Source organism: Mycteria americana, chromosome 1 (genome assembly GCF_035582795.1).
Source record: "Mycteria americana isolate JAX WOST 10 ecotype Jacksonville Zoo and Gardens chromosome 1, USCA_MyAme_1.0, whole genome shotgun sequence".
NCBI classification, from domain to species: Eukaryota; Metazoa; Chordata; class Aves; order Ciconiiformes; family Ciconiidae; genus Mycteria; species Mycteria americana.
Window position 1 is genome coordinate 23191553 of NC_134365.1, and position 18015 is coordinate 23209567.

General features: G+C 43.7%; 1 protein-coding gene across 2 annotated transcripts in view; it reads right to left on the reverse strand.

The window, feature by feature from the left end:
- Nucleotides 1–12659: 12659 nt before the first annotated feature.
- PLXNB2 (plexin B2) overlaps nt 12660–18015 on the reverse strand; it is a 119963-nt gene continuing 114607 nt past the window's right edge. For both annotated transcript variants that reach the window (XM_075492952.1, XM_075492961.1), the window contains 2 exons: nt 17478–17552; nt 12660–14557 (listed from right to left, as the gene is read on the reverse strand). In XM_075492952.1, coding sequence (XP_075349067.1) covers nt 14453–14557; nt 17478–17552 — 180 coding nt within the window. In that variant the 3' untranslated portion in view covers nt 12660–14452. The remainder of the gene's footprint in view (nt 14558–17477; nt 17553–18015) is intronic.

Genomic DNA, 18015 nt, shown 5'->3' on the forward strand with positions numbered 1-18015 from the left:
AAAGAAAATCAAAGTGTTTTGAAAATTATTCTGCAAGAACAGAAAATTATAAACAACATAGAGTGAATGACTTGTAACTGCCCCTTTGCAAAAGAGAGGAAAACAGAGAACTCACAAAACACATGCTGCCTCCAGTAAGAGAAACTGATGTACAGACAACCCCCCTCCCCAACATAGGAATCAGACACCAAAGACTTTAAGGAACAAAAATTGAGAGAGACTTTCAAACCTTCCAGATGGAAGATTTCACCCTTTTAACCAAAGAGCCTTTTACCCAAGAGACAGCGTTGACATTGCTAATGAGAGATGGTAAATATCTTTTTAACTCTCTCTGTGGTCTTCTGTGCTATTGTAAACAATATACCTAATAATAGCGGAAATACAGTCTTTGATGTTGTTATTGGCTGGGAGGGGGGGATTTCAGATGACTGATGTACCATGTTAGTAACAGATATTTTTACATTAATATGTATAGATTTGTAGACTTAAAAAGAAATATTTTGATTTTCTAAATAGTGCAGGCCAGGGAGTGCCATCCAAACAAAATGACATGTGTTCCTCTGGCCACAGGCTAATCCTCAGAGTTCATGAAACGGGTGTTTGCCCATGCCTGTTGCCTTTTGTCCTCCTGCCATGCCCCACTATGAAGAGCCTGTCTCTGTGTTCCTGATGACCTCCCCTTAGGTAGTGGGGGCTGCTGTTAGGTCTGCCTGAAGCCAGGCTGGCCAAGCCCATCCCTCTCAGCTTCCCCTCCCAGGGCAACTGCTCCAGCACCCAGCTGTTGCCATGGCCCTACACTGAACACGTTTCAGTTGATAGATGCCTTCCTTGCACTGATTGGGACAGACGGACTGGGCACAGTACTCTAGATGAGGTCCAACAACTTCCAAGTAGAGAGGGATAATCCCTTCCTGAAGTCCTTTCCAACTTGAATTATCCCATGATGCTGTGAAATGGGTGGTGGCTAGTAGGTCCAAGAGGCATAGGTAATAAGGGTGCAGGAGGTAAATAGACTTTGCGTGACAGTAGGTGGGCTGCGTAGGGTGTTTGGGCAGGGGGGACGAAAAGATGAGGGGTGTTATAGGAGAGAATCTGTTGAGGCAACAAGGGAGAAGTCACAATAAATAATGCTAGAAAAACTCACCTCCAAAAGTTCAGTGAAAGGGTCCAAGGTTTTTCTAGAAATCATGGTAATCTTCTGCAAAGGGAGCTGATGAAGTGATTAACCTCAGAAGAAAATTCCTGAAACAGAACCTGGTGATTTTAGGGTATAAGATAATGCAGGAACTTGTGCTCACTTGAGGTCTCTTTTCTATTATTATTGCTTTCAAATGCAGACACTGAGAGGAAGAAATGGATACAAGAGTGCCTGCAGGCTTCTTGGTTTCTGGGCATGCTTTAGTGTGGCAGTCCACGGCAAAAGCCCTCCCTGTTCTCCTGGCTGAGAAGGGGACATGAGAAAGCAAAGGGGAGGGCAACAAGTGAAACCATTCTGCTCCTCTGAGCTGGAGACCAGGCTTGTCACCACCTCGTCGGACTGCATCCTAAGCCTCAGGATATTTTGTGTTTTCTTAAAGCTCCAATTGCTAGAGCTGAGAAGTGAGCCCTTACAGTTTTAGAGAACACCTAGAAAAAATTGAGGACATTGCAAGATTTAGAGCCTAGAGAGTAAATACTGCCAACCCGCTATTTCACACTTTCATCTTTCCTTTTTTTCCCCCCTCGTCCCAGGAGCAGTTGGTCAAACTGGCCACCATGACAGCATCTCTACCTCCTGGGACACTAATGATTGAACACACTGTTTGCGCAAACCTGTGGTGAACACGGGAGATGTCGTCTGTGGCTTTTAAGCTCTCCTTTTACCTGCTGACAGTGAGGAGCCGTGGACACACATTTGTGCTGGGGCAGGTGGTGGAGGAGGTGGGTGCTGGGCTGTTGGGGAGCAGTGGCAGTCCAGCCCCAGGTGCCCATCTCCTGTCTGGTCTTCAGGGGCTCTGTGCTGGAGAATGAGGAGGAGGAGGAGATGATTGCTTTCACCACAGCCATGGCATAGGACTGGAGGAAATACCTACTGGATTTGGAGCTGTTTCCTACCACAGGTGGTCTTTCTTCTCTCATGTCACTGGCTACATGTTCCAACATGGTGGCCTACAAAGATGGTACAAAGGAGTGGGTATGTAAGGTGCAATGAGAAACAGGGATGGGGCACCTGAGGTGGCCCACAGAGCCACTGGCTTGGTGGGTATGTGATGGGACAAAATTAGCCTCTTGTAGTAAATCATCCCTGAGGGGAGAAGAGGAGAAACGCGATGTGCCCCAGCTCTGAAGGGTCGTTAGCGCAGCAAGCTCCTTGTACCGATTCCAATGACGAACGTGTTCGACTTGAGTCGTACAAAATCAGCTTTAAAAATTCATGTTTCCTTTTTCCTCCTGCCCCTGGTAGCTCTGTTGTGCTGTTTGAAAAATGACTCACCTCTCTTCGAGACCGCTTTATATTCAAACAGCTAAACTACTGCTTTTAACCAATGTTCTGTTGAAAGATTCCCCCCGGCCTTGCCAGCTCTTTTGGGCAAATGCCTTTTCTGCCTTGCTTTGCAGATGCATTTATGTGTCCCATCAAAGAGCACAAGCGAAAGGTTTTGAGATAATTCTTGTCAAAAAGGCGGAGGCAAACTTTAGTTCAACGCGAAAGTCGGGCCAGGAAGCGAAAGCCCGGGCGTACAGAGAATGACCTGGCCTGGGTGAGCCCGCACACGGCGCGGCTGCCTCTTCGTGCTGGGTGTGCAGCAAAACCCACCAGCCAAAAAAAGGTGTGTTGATACAGTACAGCTGATGGCACCGAAGGGGCTGGGTATTTGGCTGGTTTGGGGTATATTGTTGTTACTTGTAAATAGATGTTTAGGAAATTTTTATATTCTAAACAACAGCTGGAGATGGAAAGACTGTCATGCGACTACATCTGAGAACTAGTGTAAAAAAGCTATGATCACACAAAGAAAAATTTATACTTTCTTACTCTCCAGAACAGTTAGGAGTGGACAGGGTTTATGTTGATTACAAATATTCACAGATTTTACCACTTTCCTGTAACAACACTAAGTCTACATTTGCTTCTGGAAAATATTCTAGATGCGTGGCATGGAGGTTAATTTTAACTAAGCTCTTTCATGATATAGCTGTTCTCTTTCTCATTTATATCTTGAATAAGTGTTGATAAATGTTCACATTTGCAGTAAAATTCAGAGGCAAAGAGGGTTTCATCTTGGTTTTGCAGTGACCATTTCTGATCCGGAACTATTAATATTGATCATCACAATCTAATTCAAAGCAGTGAGCAAAACTCAGGGATGTTAAAGCCTTGGGCAAAATTGCCATAATTTACTGTTATGGGGAAAACTTTATGGGTAGCTGCTTGGATTAAAAATCCCTGAGAGTTTTCCACAGGAAAGTTTTATTAAAGGCATGCCGTGTTAAATATAGTTATACAACACTCCCTGCTCACATATATAGTTACATATATATTAATGTATCTGTAAAATCAAATTTTGTTGCCCATGTTAAATGACATTTTAGATTCTTTAAAGGGGAAAAAACCCCTTTAAAATACCATATTATTATTTGTATCAGTTGTATTGCTGTTTTTCTAACATCTTATATTTCATTCAGCTCAACCAAATGCTTTCTCCTCCCCAAAAAATCCCCAAAGCCAAAACCAGAAGGACCAGTCAGCTTCGCCGGGACGATTCATTCCTGTCATCGTGTCTGCGTGGAAACATTTCATCCGATCATAACCAGTTTTGCACCACGGAAATATTTAGCCCAGCTTGAGAAAGGTCAGTTTGGTGGTGCTGTGAGCTGGGGTAAGGCTGCCCGTGCCGCCTGGGCATCTCTACCCCCGTGCGCTCGGGTGGCTCGGGGGACGGGGGCCGTGCGGGCAAGGGAGCGCGGCTCCCCTGCCACCACGGCCCGGAGCACAGCGGTGCTCGGGCCTGACGGTGGCGAGCGGCAATGAGTTTTGTCAGGGCAGCGCAAGCTGGAGCTCATGGCCTCCCTCTGACACCAGCCCTGTCCGCCTGAACCCTGTAAGCGGGGCTGGGAGAGGGGGACGCTGCAGCCCTTTGCTCTCTTCCTGAGATGGCACCGTGTGTCCCGCAGGGTTTTGCTCACGGCTGGGGCGCGGGCAGCACCCGTGCTTGTAAGGATCCGTTTACGCACTGGTGTGTGCTTAGTGAGGCCGGTAGCGCGAGCCATACTGCAGGAATTAGAGGTGTGACTCCCGCGGTTCAGGCAGGCACGCCCGGTCTGGTTAAACGGCGGCTTAGTGAGGAGAACAGGGCAGCCGCGGCCCTGGGACTGCAGCGGGGCTGCGGATGCCACCAGAGACGAGCTGCCCTCGTCCTCAGGCGGCACCGAGCTCTGCGCCACAGGTGACCATGCCCAGCTGTCCGGCCCTTGGGAGTACACCCATCGCCTGCACGTGTACGTCCACGTCTGTAAGGGCATTTTAGGCAATTGTGGATGGTGCCAAAGTTACACTCTCAAACTTGTTACAGGGCTGGTAGAGTTATATTCTGCCCACATTTATAGGATGGGTCAGACTATATGCTGAGAAACACTAAAACCCTGGCCTCACGTATCCCTCAGCATCTATGAAGATGCTGAATGTCCGTAGTTTTGTGTATATTTAAGCACAGGCAGGAGTTTTTCTTTGAACGATAGATTTCGAACACAGATCACCCTTGCCAGGCAGGTTTTTCTTGTCCCAGTCTTGTGTCTGAATTTTTTTCTCTACAAAGCCATGGAAAATTGTCAGCTTGGAGGTAGCAATTTAGCTGGATCAATTTTCATTTCTGTACATGGCGTGCTGCCAGCAGGTTAGAGTTGGGGGCCAAGGATCTGGAATCTTAAGTTTTATTCCCAGCTGTGCCATTAACTTGTTCTCTAACCTTAGGCGAGTGGGTTTTGGTTTGGTGGTTTTTTTTATTGCGTCAACAGAAACAGGATGCTACCTCACAGGGCTTAATTAATGTTTGTAAAACATTTCAAGATTTTTGGATGAAGACAGGAATGATTCCACACGGTAATCGTAATGTCTAATGGCCAGGCCCAGGGCGTGCCAGCCCTCCATTTGCAGAGCAGGCACTAGGACAATGGTATCAACCTGATGGAGGATCCGCTTGGGTCCCTTCTCTCCCTACCTCAGCCACCTGCATCAACCTCCAGTTTCATCTCTCGTGCTGATCATGTCAAAGCACGAATTGTATTGATTTTAGAGCAAATATAATTGATTTTAGAGTAAATCACCTGGAAACTGCAGGAGAGATCCAGGGTCCGTTTAAATCACTGAGGACCTCCCATACGCTTTGGTGGATCCAGGGTGAGCAGGGGCAACATTTGCGGTGTAGTAATAGCCAGATCAATGCTCCAGCTATGTTAACACATAAGACCATGTTGAAAAGATAAGGGAATGCAGACGGACCTGATCCGATCCATTCATCAGCTTCTTTATTGCTTAGCAATTTGGGCCCATTTATTTTCTTGTTACAGACATGGGTGATATGGCTGACAGATAGACACAAGCCAGATCGTTCTCGAATATCGTGATGTCCACATTCACACCACAGAATTTGGCTTCTTCCCTGTTTTGAACAATAAACGGAGGTGAAAAAGACTGTGTTGCTAGTTATATGAAATGTTTTAAGTGAACTTTACAAAAAAAATAGCCTGGTTTACCACCAAATCAAATAGGTTTTTAGCCTAATGAATAGTGTCTAAAACTGCATTGTGTCACATTCTTGGATCTTAGATCCAAGCAAAACACCCACTAGTTCTAATGAGAACAGATTTCAACCCCATTTGCAAAAATAAAATATTCAGGCTTGTAAGGCTAAAATTTCCTTAGTAAAGGAATTTCCTTTAGTAAAAAAAAATCCTCATTAAAAGAAACAAAAAACAAACAAAAAGAATAAGGGAGAAGTGCCACTGAGAATTTAAAGTATCTGGGTTTGTTATCAAGAACTGCAGTTGTAATTTTTTTTGTGCATATAGATAGCCGGTAACAGAGCCCAACTCTACACTGCTAGGATAACAGGTCTATTTACATCAGCCTCTGTGGAGAACCTTGTAAACAAAGAAGGAGAGCCACTGTGAAGTTTGGGAAAAAAATAACTATGAAGTCCAGCTCTTGTGGAGCATTATATGGCTGTGAATGTGACTTACCTCTGTGGTACAGCCATTCATCAATGAAGATAAAAAGGTCTCATAGCTCTAAGGAAAAAGAAAAAAGGGGGCAGGAAACCTATTTCCTGTGCCTGTTCAAAATTTTCTGCAGGAGCACCACTCCTGCAGATACTTCACAGATTTATGCACCACAGACTTTCTAATACAGCTATGGACATACAGACCAGTGTTTCTCAGAGCGGCTGGTAACTGCAAAGAGTAGGTGTGAACTGAGTTATGTTTCTAAGATGCTTTTTAGATTAGGTTCTCTTTATAACTCCAGAGTTCAGAGTTAATTTTGACCTCTGAAGTTTCTCTATTCCTCTTACCATTGTTCTGACTTTCTGTACTCCGAACTAGGATGTCAACAAGCTGTGTTTAATTTAGGTGCTCCTAACAATTAGCCCTGTAAGCCACTCCTGTCTCTAGGCCCATACCTAGGAGCCGAGAGCACCATGAGGGTGCCTGGACGTGGCAGTGACTCTTGGTGCCAGCTCTGCTGCTGCAGCACTGGACATAGATGGCTGGATCACACTTGATCAAGGTCTGCTTACTGTGCCACCTGCATGGCCAGCCTTACAGATGCAGTTTTGCTGTTTCAGTGCTGGAGCAGACTCGGTTGAGCAATGCTGCCCGCACCATGCCCTGGTGCGGTCCGTGTCAGGCTCAGATCCTTGGCAATGGAAAGAGGATGGAGATCTTGGAGGCATGTTCCCAGTTTGCCATCTAATGACTGTCCCACCTGAGAGTTAGCCTGCCTTTTGGCTTCCTGCACATCAGGAAGAGAGAAAATGGCGCATTCACAATGGTCCCAACTGGGGAGAGCAGTCCTGGGGTTTACTCTTGCAGTAGCCATTGCTCAGAGCAGCTCCTTCTGGTCTTGAGGGCTACGTGCCTATGGAGGCAGCCATCTCCTCCCTCAAAGCTTGGTAAGGCTCAGCAACCTGATCCTCTCCCTGGCCCTGTGGCTCAGGCCTTGCAGTGAACTCAGCTGTCCTTGGGTTTGTCACCTGCTGGAGAGAGGCTAAAGCTAGCATCCTTTCCCAGCAGATGGTTGACAGAAAGTTTTTGGCTGCGGACACGCCAGTTGGTCATCAGTAGTGGAGCAGATCTTCTGATGAGACTCTGAAATCACCCATCAGAGAGCAGTTTGAGTTAAATAAATAGGAGCTAACCCCAGCCCAGCCTGGAATTTGATAGGCTCAATCAATTCCCCAGATAACCCCATCAGCCATTAGCACAAACAACCTGCAAACCTTAGCTGGTGCAGCAAGCAACGGCCATGGCTGGCAGACCAGCGCAAAGGGACTGCGTGCAGGGCAGAGCCGCGCAGCCCCGCTGGCAATCCCGCAGCTTACCCCAAGCAGCACATGGGTGCAGGCCCACAAAGAGAAATTGCTTAAAAGTTTAAAATTATTAATTTAGCACTCCTTTGATTTGTGAGTTTTAATGACTGCAGAATGTGTGTCCCACCACATTACTTCAACCTTGAAATGAAGTACAAATAGAAGTGATTCAGACTCTAAATATTTAAAGCCAGAATCTAATCTTAGATACGTTGTGTACGCTGTCATCTCAAAAACCCAATGAAGAGAGACAATGATGGACAACAGATTGAAATTAAATTCAAGCTCTGTATTAAAAAACTTGCCCTGCTAATTCACATGAATGATTAACCACAAAGAAGCTTAAGTCTGTGAGTTACAGCAGTGCTGAAGTGGTCTTTGTCGTCACTGTCTTGGCTAACTTCAGAAAAGAATAGTCCAAAACCACCTCACAGGGAAAGGACGTCACCTCCCCTTTCCCCTCTTTTCTCTCAGAGATGTGGCTAAACCATTAACATTTTCCAGTTAAATGGCAAACAAAACGTTTCTAATCTTCCTTTCACTGGAAAGAAAGATAAAATCACAACCATAACCTAAATCAAAAGCTATAATAGCAGTTGGGCAGTTACAGGCTCTTACTATAGATAGCCAGGTCAAAGCAATCAGCATATGAATCTTCACACACAGCGAGCAAAAACATAACTCGACACAGCTCTCTATCAAATATTATTGTAAGAGGAGTAAGAGCACCAGGGTATGACCCTGTTAAATACCAAACCTGTAGCTCCAAAATAGCACAAAACCCAGATGGATGATCTCATCTCGAGCAGTAATGTGCCAGAATACAAATAGAGGATTGCAAATGCTTCAAGTGCACAAGGAAAGCAAAATAAGACCATGCTAAAATAAAGGCTGGAAAATGTATTGATGGCTGAGCAGAATGAAGGATGCTAGAACTGCTGCTCCTGAAACTGATGGTGGTCTTTCTGTTCCCTTAGCTGGACTTTAAGGCCTCATTATGGGACTTCGGGATATCATAACAATATAGCAGCCTAACAAGACAAACTTTAGGCCACTAAAAGCAGCAATGAGGCTAAATACCCACATCAAGCAAACGAGATGTGGGTATTTAGCCTCATCTAAAGGCTAAATGATGTTAACGTCTGTGTTGCCTTCTAGTCCGGGGCTAGTGTAGTGCAGCCACCAGTCCAGGGTAGAGGGTGCTGCGGATTTTGGATGGAGCTTAGATCAACTCAGAAGGGCCGTTCGCACATCAGATATGAATAGTATTGTACGTAACCAGTGGGTTTTTATTAACAAAACAAACAGGACTTAGTTTAGACAGATGGAAATGTTTTATATTTCAGTAAGTCTGTCTGCTCTAGCATAAAAAATCCACTTCTATCATTTTCCAGTGAGCTGAGCCTGGGAAGGCCTGAGTGCCCACGGGGCGCTTCAGGGATGAAAAGTGCATGACTAATCCAGACCGCGATTGTTCCTTCCTTGGGCTTTCAGAGGAATGTAGCGTTGTGGTCCAGCAAGTGCCACTGAAACACAAGGTGAAAACCCACATGAAGAAGGATCACATGAAGGAGGACAAGGAAACCAGCCAGACCCACGATAATAAAATTCCAAATAACATCCTGAAGGCAGTTTTACAATTGTGAGCATTGCCATGGACCCAGCTGCAGCTGCAGGAAACACGGATTTTGGTTCGTTTTATAACCCATGGCTTGGCGTCCAGGCTCTGCAACTAGCAAGTATGATCTCTTACTGAATAGGAGCATAGCCACAGGAGAGGAAAGATTAAGGGTATCAAAGGAATACATTTTTCATTTCACTCCTTTCTTATTACAGTAGATTAAAGGAAAAAAAAGAGAGTTTTGTTCAACATTCAATTTTGGAGAGAATTAAATAAGCCAAAAACATTGTTCAGAATTAGAGCACTGAATAAAGGATTTCAAAAACACAGTGTGTGGTTCATGGTGGGATTTTTATTTCCTTTTAAGACAAGCCATATACAGCTGGATGAGAGCTATTGTCCTCTGTCCCACTGAAGAAATAGTTCCTTTCTGAAGTGTTCAATCTGTTAAGACACATAGGTGCTTTAAAAGCTTAAAAAAAGAAGGAAAGCACTCAAACTCTCTTCTGGTTCAAATAGCAATTATCTGAAAAGCAGCAAAGAAACAGGAATACATGGATAAATGAAATCGCTTTTGATTGCCTGGCTATGAATGATAGTAGGATTTGTCTGCTTTGGGAATGCCGTGCAGCAGCAAGCAGTATGCACCGGCAAGACAAAAGTCAGCCCTGAATGACTGGTACAACAGCAGCAATCTTACCTAGCACGGATGGTTATTACAAGCCTGCACAGGAGAAGCCACTTTCTTCTCTAATGGATGGAGAAATGCCATCAGGGGACGCGATCTGAAGAAAACAAAACCCTTAAAAACTTCCTGATAACTGTGGGTCTGGAAAGTCTCTTTTCCTTCTCTTCTGTAGGGATTGTCAAACACCAAGACTTCCACCATCATTTTTAGGCCCCATCGAGACAAAGCTAACAAAAGAGGAAGGCTGAAAGACCAACTCTAGTTTACAATTCCACCTTTCAAATTCATCATTCATCAACTGAAGGAGGGCTTCTCAAAATAAAAAAGACAGAAACACAGACTAGGCAAGCACAGAGCCTGTGAAAACAGACTTATTTGAGCTTGTGTGCTGCTGTCATTCATTCTCCAGGGAATGCCATGCTCCAGGCAGATCTGGCAAAGCAGACCTCTAAGAAGAGAGGAGCTCGTGTAGGGAGAACCTGGAAAGCTTCAGGCGCTGAGCTTGACTGCGTTGAGCTGGGAATGAGGGATGAAAGCAAGTCACAAGCACCACGGTGCTGAGAATTCCAGTGCAACAACTCTAGTGACTCAAGGTGCCAAATTTCAACCCCTCTGAGCATAAAGCAGAATAGCACAGGACTCGAGACAGTACTTGGTAGAAAAATGGGAGCCAGACATCCTCCTTTAAACTTCTGAAGTTGACTGTCTCATTGCTCTGACAGGCTATCTCTAGACAGAGGAAGAAAAAAACCCCAAACAACTTCCCCCCATAAGCTTTTTCTAAGAGAAGACAACAGACTTGGAAAAAGTCTTAAGAGAAGGTGATCTTGGCTCAAGATCAAGTTCTTTAGAGAGGAAGTCCTCAGAGAACTGTTACACCATGTGGTTAGGTGCAAATGGGAAACCTGATTAGAACCTTAATTTACCAGGTTAAATCAAGGCGTTGCAGCCATAGGAAGCATGTGAAAGAGGGGTTTCCTGAGCACATTCAGAGATTTTTTTTTTTTTTTTTTTAGGCCATGCAGGTACATACTATCAGGGCATACTATGGTTGAAAACGGTTGCGTTACTAACAAGGCTTGAGAACCTGGAACAGTAAAGGACTGGCCACAAAATCTTATCAGTGCTGGTAAGTCCAGGACAGCTGAATTTCAAGCTCAGAGCCATTTCAATTCTTTATGCAGCTGGCTAAAAATCCTACCATGTGACGACAGTTTGGGAATTTGTGAATTCCAGGTTGAATTTCTGAATTCCCTGTACGTTTTTGTTTATAGTGATGGCTCTGCTGGTCTTCAAAAGGTTGCCAGAAAGGCCAGCTTTAGAGAGCACGTAAACACAGCTCAGACTGAGCAGGCTGAGAAACGCGTGTCCAACACAGCAGCCAGCAGAAGGGGGAGGCTCAAGTACGGCTGTAACAGACTGATCAGAGAAACCATCTTGAGGAAGCACTATGCCTCACATACGCGAGCTAGCCGAGGTCCCCTCCACCCATAACCACTTGCTTATACATCTGTAGCATATAGAGGGTGGCAAAAAGATCTAGTAAGGTGTCAGAGGGAAACCTGGCACTAGGGAGTAGAGAGTAAATTCCTGGCCAGAGACAAAAAACCAAATTCCTGTTCAGCTGGGCGAGTTACTCTGTATTAGGCAAGCAGGGACAGGGACCTTGTCCCATCATCTGAGATCCCTACTTGCTTGTTTGCTGCTCAGGAGACAAGCAAACCCTTTGGAGAGGCTGAAATCAGCAATGGGATTCAGACCTGCTGGTGGTGGTCGACAGCCTGCACCCACCTCTGAACTACGGCTGGGAGACGTCCAAGCAAGGGAGTTTTGTTCACAGCTGCCACTACGGAGTAGAGTGGCTCCTATTATGCAGAGAAAGGTTCTTGTGCTCAAAGTGCCCCTTAGAGGGGTTGCAGAGGGGATGAAAAGGAGGGAGACCCCCAGTGAGCTTTTTTCTTTTATCTTGCAGATGAACCAGATGGCAGGAGCAGCAGAAACCAAAGGAGGAGCATGAAGCCTTTAAGAATCAGATTGCTAAAACATAGGGAAAACTGAAGCCAAAAACTAGGCTTGGACAAAACAGAGCACCGGAGTGGAAAAACAAGCACTGGAGGAGCTTAACCAAAAGGGGAAAGAATAAAATAAAATAAACCAGCTCAGTTCTTCAATTCAAATTCCAACTCTGTGCTTGCAGGAGAGATGACTTAGAGAAACTGAAGAACTGGCATTAAGTCTCCTTTGTAGCTGCAGCTGCTCACAGTTATCTGCCTCCGTGTGCCCTGGCAGACGGCACTGCAGCGCCGAAAGCCGGCAAATTTCCCAGGATGTAAAAAACAGGGCACCAAAGAGTGACCAATGGGTCCATCACGAACTTGCGCACGCCTGCAGCTGCTCTGCATCAAGTCACTGATGGTAGGGGACACGTAATGTTCCCTCTGAAAGCCCTACTTGCTCAAGCAGGGCTTTCTGATCTCTGGAGAGATGCTGCTGAGCCTGTATTTTAATTGGCTTTGAGGTCCCAAGACGGATTTTCATCAAGCAAGAAGACCTCGCTACGGGATGTTGCACTACATCCTCTCTTCTCAGGAGTACTCTCATTTTTCAGAGCAAATGCCCATAAAAAGGGCATGATGTCAGGCATACCATCTGCAGGATGTGCTGTGCTCCCCCATTACCAACCGCAGACTGACGGACGCTGCTGCTCTATCAGCCCTGGAGGAAGCATTACAAACCTCTTTCAATACCCACCCCCCAATTTCAATAAAGATCCTGTGACACTTGGTGGAAAAAAACAACATTGTATTTGATTTACAATTAACAGGATTTACAAATAATGACAAAGAAACAGATTAGCCGTGAAATTAGGATGCCTTTTTTGATGAAGGAGTAGCTGGCAAAGCACCTTTACGTAGAAGTCATGTACCTCAGTCCTAAACAGTGTAAAATAACTTACAGCCCAGGCAGGTTCAGGAATGATTATACACAAATGCAAGAAGTCGAATACAAAACGAACCAAAAAACCCCCTCCCAGCCTCCTGGGCAGGAAACCAGTTCTGGCGAGGCTTTTGATTTTTGGAAACTGAAGGAAAGGCCCATGGACAAATACTAGGAAATCTTCAAAAGGCGGGAGGGGGGAAATACCAACAAACAGTAAAAGTCACTGTATGACAACCTGCCGGGCAGGGAGGGCGGGCAGAGACACTGCGTTAGCTTGCTGAGAATCAGCAGAGTCCGGGCGCTTGGCAGGACAGTGAACGAAGGAGTACAGATGGCAGTGCTTCATTAAAATGCTACTTTACTGCCAAAAACTTGCGAGACAAAGAGGAATAAAGTTCTTTGATGTGCAATACAGCAATTTAAGAAGATGTACCTAACTTTTTGATTTGTACGGAGCTTACCTATATTGTAAACACACACTTTCTGACAGGTTATTTCAATTGTCTTTGCTATGGGTTATGGTGTGTATTCAATCAAATGCAGCATTCCAAGGCTCAAAACTGACTGAGTGGTTTTCGATAGACGGGTATATGATTTTTCCAATATCATACTGGTATTTTACATCACAAATACAATAAAAACAAGTGATGGTATTTCTAGGACAGTTCCAAGATTCAAACAAAAAATCATCAGAACCATTCTAAAATAAGATATTATACATAATCAAATCATGTTAAACAGCACACTCTCGGCAAGCAGCTAATTACAAGCATTCTGCTGGTCATGTTTTTCACACAAAAGTCATTCAATAGCACATAAATATTTCTTTTTCTGATCTGCTTCTTTTTACAAAACCATTCATCAGATTCACAGAATTAGTACAAGTAAGGCACATTAGCATATATCATAAAACTCACAATAATAACAAAGAGTTGTAAAGTTTTAAGGACTAATTCCTTCTTTGCAGTGATTTCTGAACCGAATGAGACTTTATCAGTAGAACCTTCCTACATTGACATTAGTCTTATTTCCGTCGCAGCCAACTGTGGTGGGCGCAGTACTGTGCATCACCATGGACATAAATAATTAAATTAAGACCGTGTGTGGTAGCAAATCCCATTCTCAGATCTTGCAGAGAAATCAGACATGTTGGTCACGATGTTCATTATGAGCATAGACTAAGTTTTAGAGCTATATGCAAGTCAATTTCCAGTTATCAAAATAAAAGGGGATATTGCATGTGTCTCTGAGTATGTTATTGTTTTCCTAGTACAAATATTGCTTAACGTAGAAAGGATGCTATAGTATTGAATTTACTTGCGTAATGAATCCTAAATGCTGATGTCTCAGATTCTACTAAATTAAACGAACTATAGGTTTTCCGTCTTCCACCCCCCACCCTGCCCCCAACCAAAGGACTCTCTTTCCCACAGAAGATCCATTTACACACAACACAGCTTTTAATTAGAAGCATAATTTACAGTAAAAATTTTTTACATTACACCTCTGCTATCAAAAAAACATGAAATCTTTCATTTAAAGTTGTAATTATACATTAAAAAATAGAACACTATTTCCTTAACAGGAAGAATGAATTTGAACATCTTCAGATCAGATTTCTTTATTGCGGCTTTTGAGTCAAAGGTCAGTCACTTTATCCTCTAATGCGGCTGCTATTTGCTGTAAACGGAAGGCAAGCTGCATTTTTTGTGCAGCTGGATCCTCTTCAAGTGCATTTATAATCTGGAAGAAATAAACAGAGAATATTTAGAATCATTTAGCTTAAAATATACGACATAGTTCCCGGACCAAGTGTTTGATACTACTGTGGTTGTAAAGAGTCTTTTGCATTCACTCTGTACCTAAGGTAAAGCCCATCTAGTAGGCCCCATGTTCTATTTTTATACAAAGGCAATAAAAATGATCGTCTCCATTACTTTATCTAAGTTGCTGTAATGTTTCCCATTATGCTGGGATCCAAGCGAATTAATAGGTAGTACTTTATCTTGTGAAATACTACATTCCAAGATGGAGCAGGCAGGGGGAAAAACGTCTTTATAGCTATTTAAGAATCAGTGCTTTTACTTACAGTCCACCCTACAAGGCTTAAAGGCCATTTACGAGCAGTAATTAAGCCCCATCCCCATGAGCTTTGGTTATGAGAAGCTCCTGGGTGGTCCACACACAGCCATTAGGTAGGCAACGCAAGGTCGCTTGTGTCTATAGACAGTATGATGAAGAAAACGGTCTGGCCACAGCGTCAGGGAGCTGCCGGCAGCTCCCCTTTGGCTCTCGCCAAGAAATGCCAAGACTCTGGCCCAGCACCACGTAGCTCAGGAAGCAAAGAGCTCGTCAGAGGAGCCCCCCACCATCCCGCATGCAGTTTCTGCTGTACGGAATATATATATATAGGAAGGTATGACTCTGAGACACAAGGGATTTGAAAACAAGAGCTAGAAAAGGTCAACTGTTATGAGAAGGCTTTCTTCAAATAGAGTTTTTTAGGGCTTCTCAAGATCAAATTTCAAAGGTTTCGAAAGGTTTTCATTTCCACCATCCTTTAGGGAAACTTTTCCACCAACTATTAGATTTCTCCATTAGGAGAATGTGTTACACGGCAAAACCGTTCCTCTTCTAGAACTGGCTTTATTAATAAAAGTCAGACACTGTAATCAAGCAGAAACCTTCAGCTCTGTTGAAATGCTGTACGAACTTGCAAGTACAAGAACTGGAGAAACAGAGTTTGCCTGTCACTACCTGTGGTTCTTACTACTTCTTGCAGATCATTGACAATGGAGATTAATGCAGTCAGTATCAATCTAGCCAATAATTTCGCTTTGAAGGGCTGGTATAGCATTTGAGTTTCAAACACTGGAGCAAATTTGTTTAGAAATAATTATTTTAATGGATTTGTTTTTTAAAGCGTGCAAACATTTTTACAAGACAGAGTTAATAAACACTTATTACAGTATTTAAATTGGGCCTAATTTAATTTGATATTGTTCCCTTAATTTAAACAATTACATCTAGCTGTAATTCCTCAAATCTAGACTAAATAATTCATGATTATCTCTGCTGGTGAATATATCCTTCATATAAATGTGGACAATTAGAATGTACCCACTTAGTCATTGTCAAGCCCTGCAGAGATGCAGAAGGTACAGCGCATGCTGGGAACCACTGCGTCAGTAATAAAGACAAGGGCAGCTGCAAAATGTTCCAATTTATGCAAATTAAAACATTTTCATGGAAAGTAAATAAGCTCTATTAATTTTACTGAATGGTTCTTGACAGATTATCTCCATAACTCTGAATTAGCAGCCTTTTCATCAGATGCACCTTGTTGTCATACAGTGATATATGTGAAGGGAAGAGCTGCAGCTACGCACTGGGGTTTGCTGCCCTGCCACTGATGAAGTCCCACAGACTGGTGACTCCACCTGTGCCTGCCACTAAACGTGAAACCGTGAGTGGAAGCAGGGACACAGGGGTGTGGAAGAATCAGGGCTTTACGGTCCATCTGTCATCCAGGGTCCCTGAGTGCTTCTGTAAGAGGTCAGGCCACGGATACATTTGGGAAGGCGTTGAAAGCCAGCTTGGTTAGCGCTGGGGATGAGGGGCGGGGAAACCAACGCCATCGGGTTGGCCTGCATTCCTCTGGCCCCTTCCCCTACTGACCCTCATTGCAAGACTTCTCAGGGTGATTTGATTTTCCCTGCTTACATCTGTTTAAAAGCTGCGACAGGCTGGCTGCTCCTGTATAAAGCAGCTGCAGTGAAGCTGAGGATGAGACTCACTGCCTTTAGTGCAAAATATAAGTGAAAACACGAACTGTGCTGAGGTGCAAGACAAACCGAAGAGAGCTCACATGTGCTGTACTCCTTTTTGATTCAGCATCTGTTCTTACTTGCTTTGATTTAATTCTGAGAGTTTTCTGGAGGCATTCATTTCCATGGAAACCTTTGAATAAAAGTTTCCTTCTCTCTTTTTGTTTTCAGATTAAGTTTGGAGAGCCATAGCCATCCCAGTGTAGCTGGGCTGTTCTTTGTCCCCCTTTCCACAGGGTGTGAAAAAACTAAGAAACGTTTTGGACTGAATCTGTGAGTCTCCTTTTGAATCAGGCTATATTCAACTCTACTTGGGTTTACCTTGGGCAGGCACTTCATTTGGCACGGCAAAACAGGGACGGTAGCATGCATGGAAGTTTTAAGTGCATCTTAACTAATTAAAAAGGCATGGGCCCATTCCTACAAGCAAACAAGTTTAATGGATTGTTCCTAATAAAAAAAACATTATCTTGAAAGCTGATATAGCTCTGATGACTACTTTTTGCTCCGTGACATTCTTATGTCCTAATTCTTAGGAATTAGGATGGTAGAACTGAAGAGAAATGATTTTAAAATCTATTTCTCTTTCAGATCTTGTTAAACTGTCACTACCAAAACCAGATAGCCCATAATGAAATTGTTCATTTATAAGAACACACCCTTGACCAGTGTAATTGCCAAGCAAGGTATATAACTGCAAAGTTAGAGCTTTCTGTTCAGCATTGCTTTTACCTGATTATCCAGGGAATTCCAGAAATTGTTCCTTTAGACTGATGTTAGCTTTCATAACTTTTTACCACTGATATTAAAAAATGAAAACAAAAGCTGCAACTTACCTCATCATAGTATTTGTTAGTATACTGGTAGAGTTGGTGTAGAGCCACAAGCGTATTTAAGGAATCGGTATGTGCCTGTTAAACAACACAAACGGACAGCAAACGTGTCAAAATATGATCACAGACAGCTGAAATTTATGCACATGCACAACTGTTGGATACAATATACAAGACTGCCAAATGCAGGCTCTGCATCCTGTAACTTTTGTTAAATGACGGTTGGGACAGAAAAAGGGGTGAGAAAACTTTTGTTTGGTGATTTTTCGATCAAGACTTTTCCGCCGGTGTTTTTCCAGCCTGCCCACAACTCTAACACTGGAGGTGGAAAATATTTTGAACTCTGAACGTCAAACCACAGACTACAGCTCAAACATCTGTTAACAACATGGGTATGTATAACTAAAGCATTTACTCAGTACAATCTACCTATTGTTGAGATATTAAGCATTGGTTCTGTCATTGTCATGGCTGTTTGAAATCCTCTCTCCGGCTCTTTTTAACTCTTTGAAATTATTCACACCTCACTACAGCAAAGGTG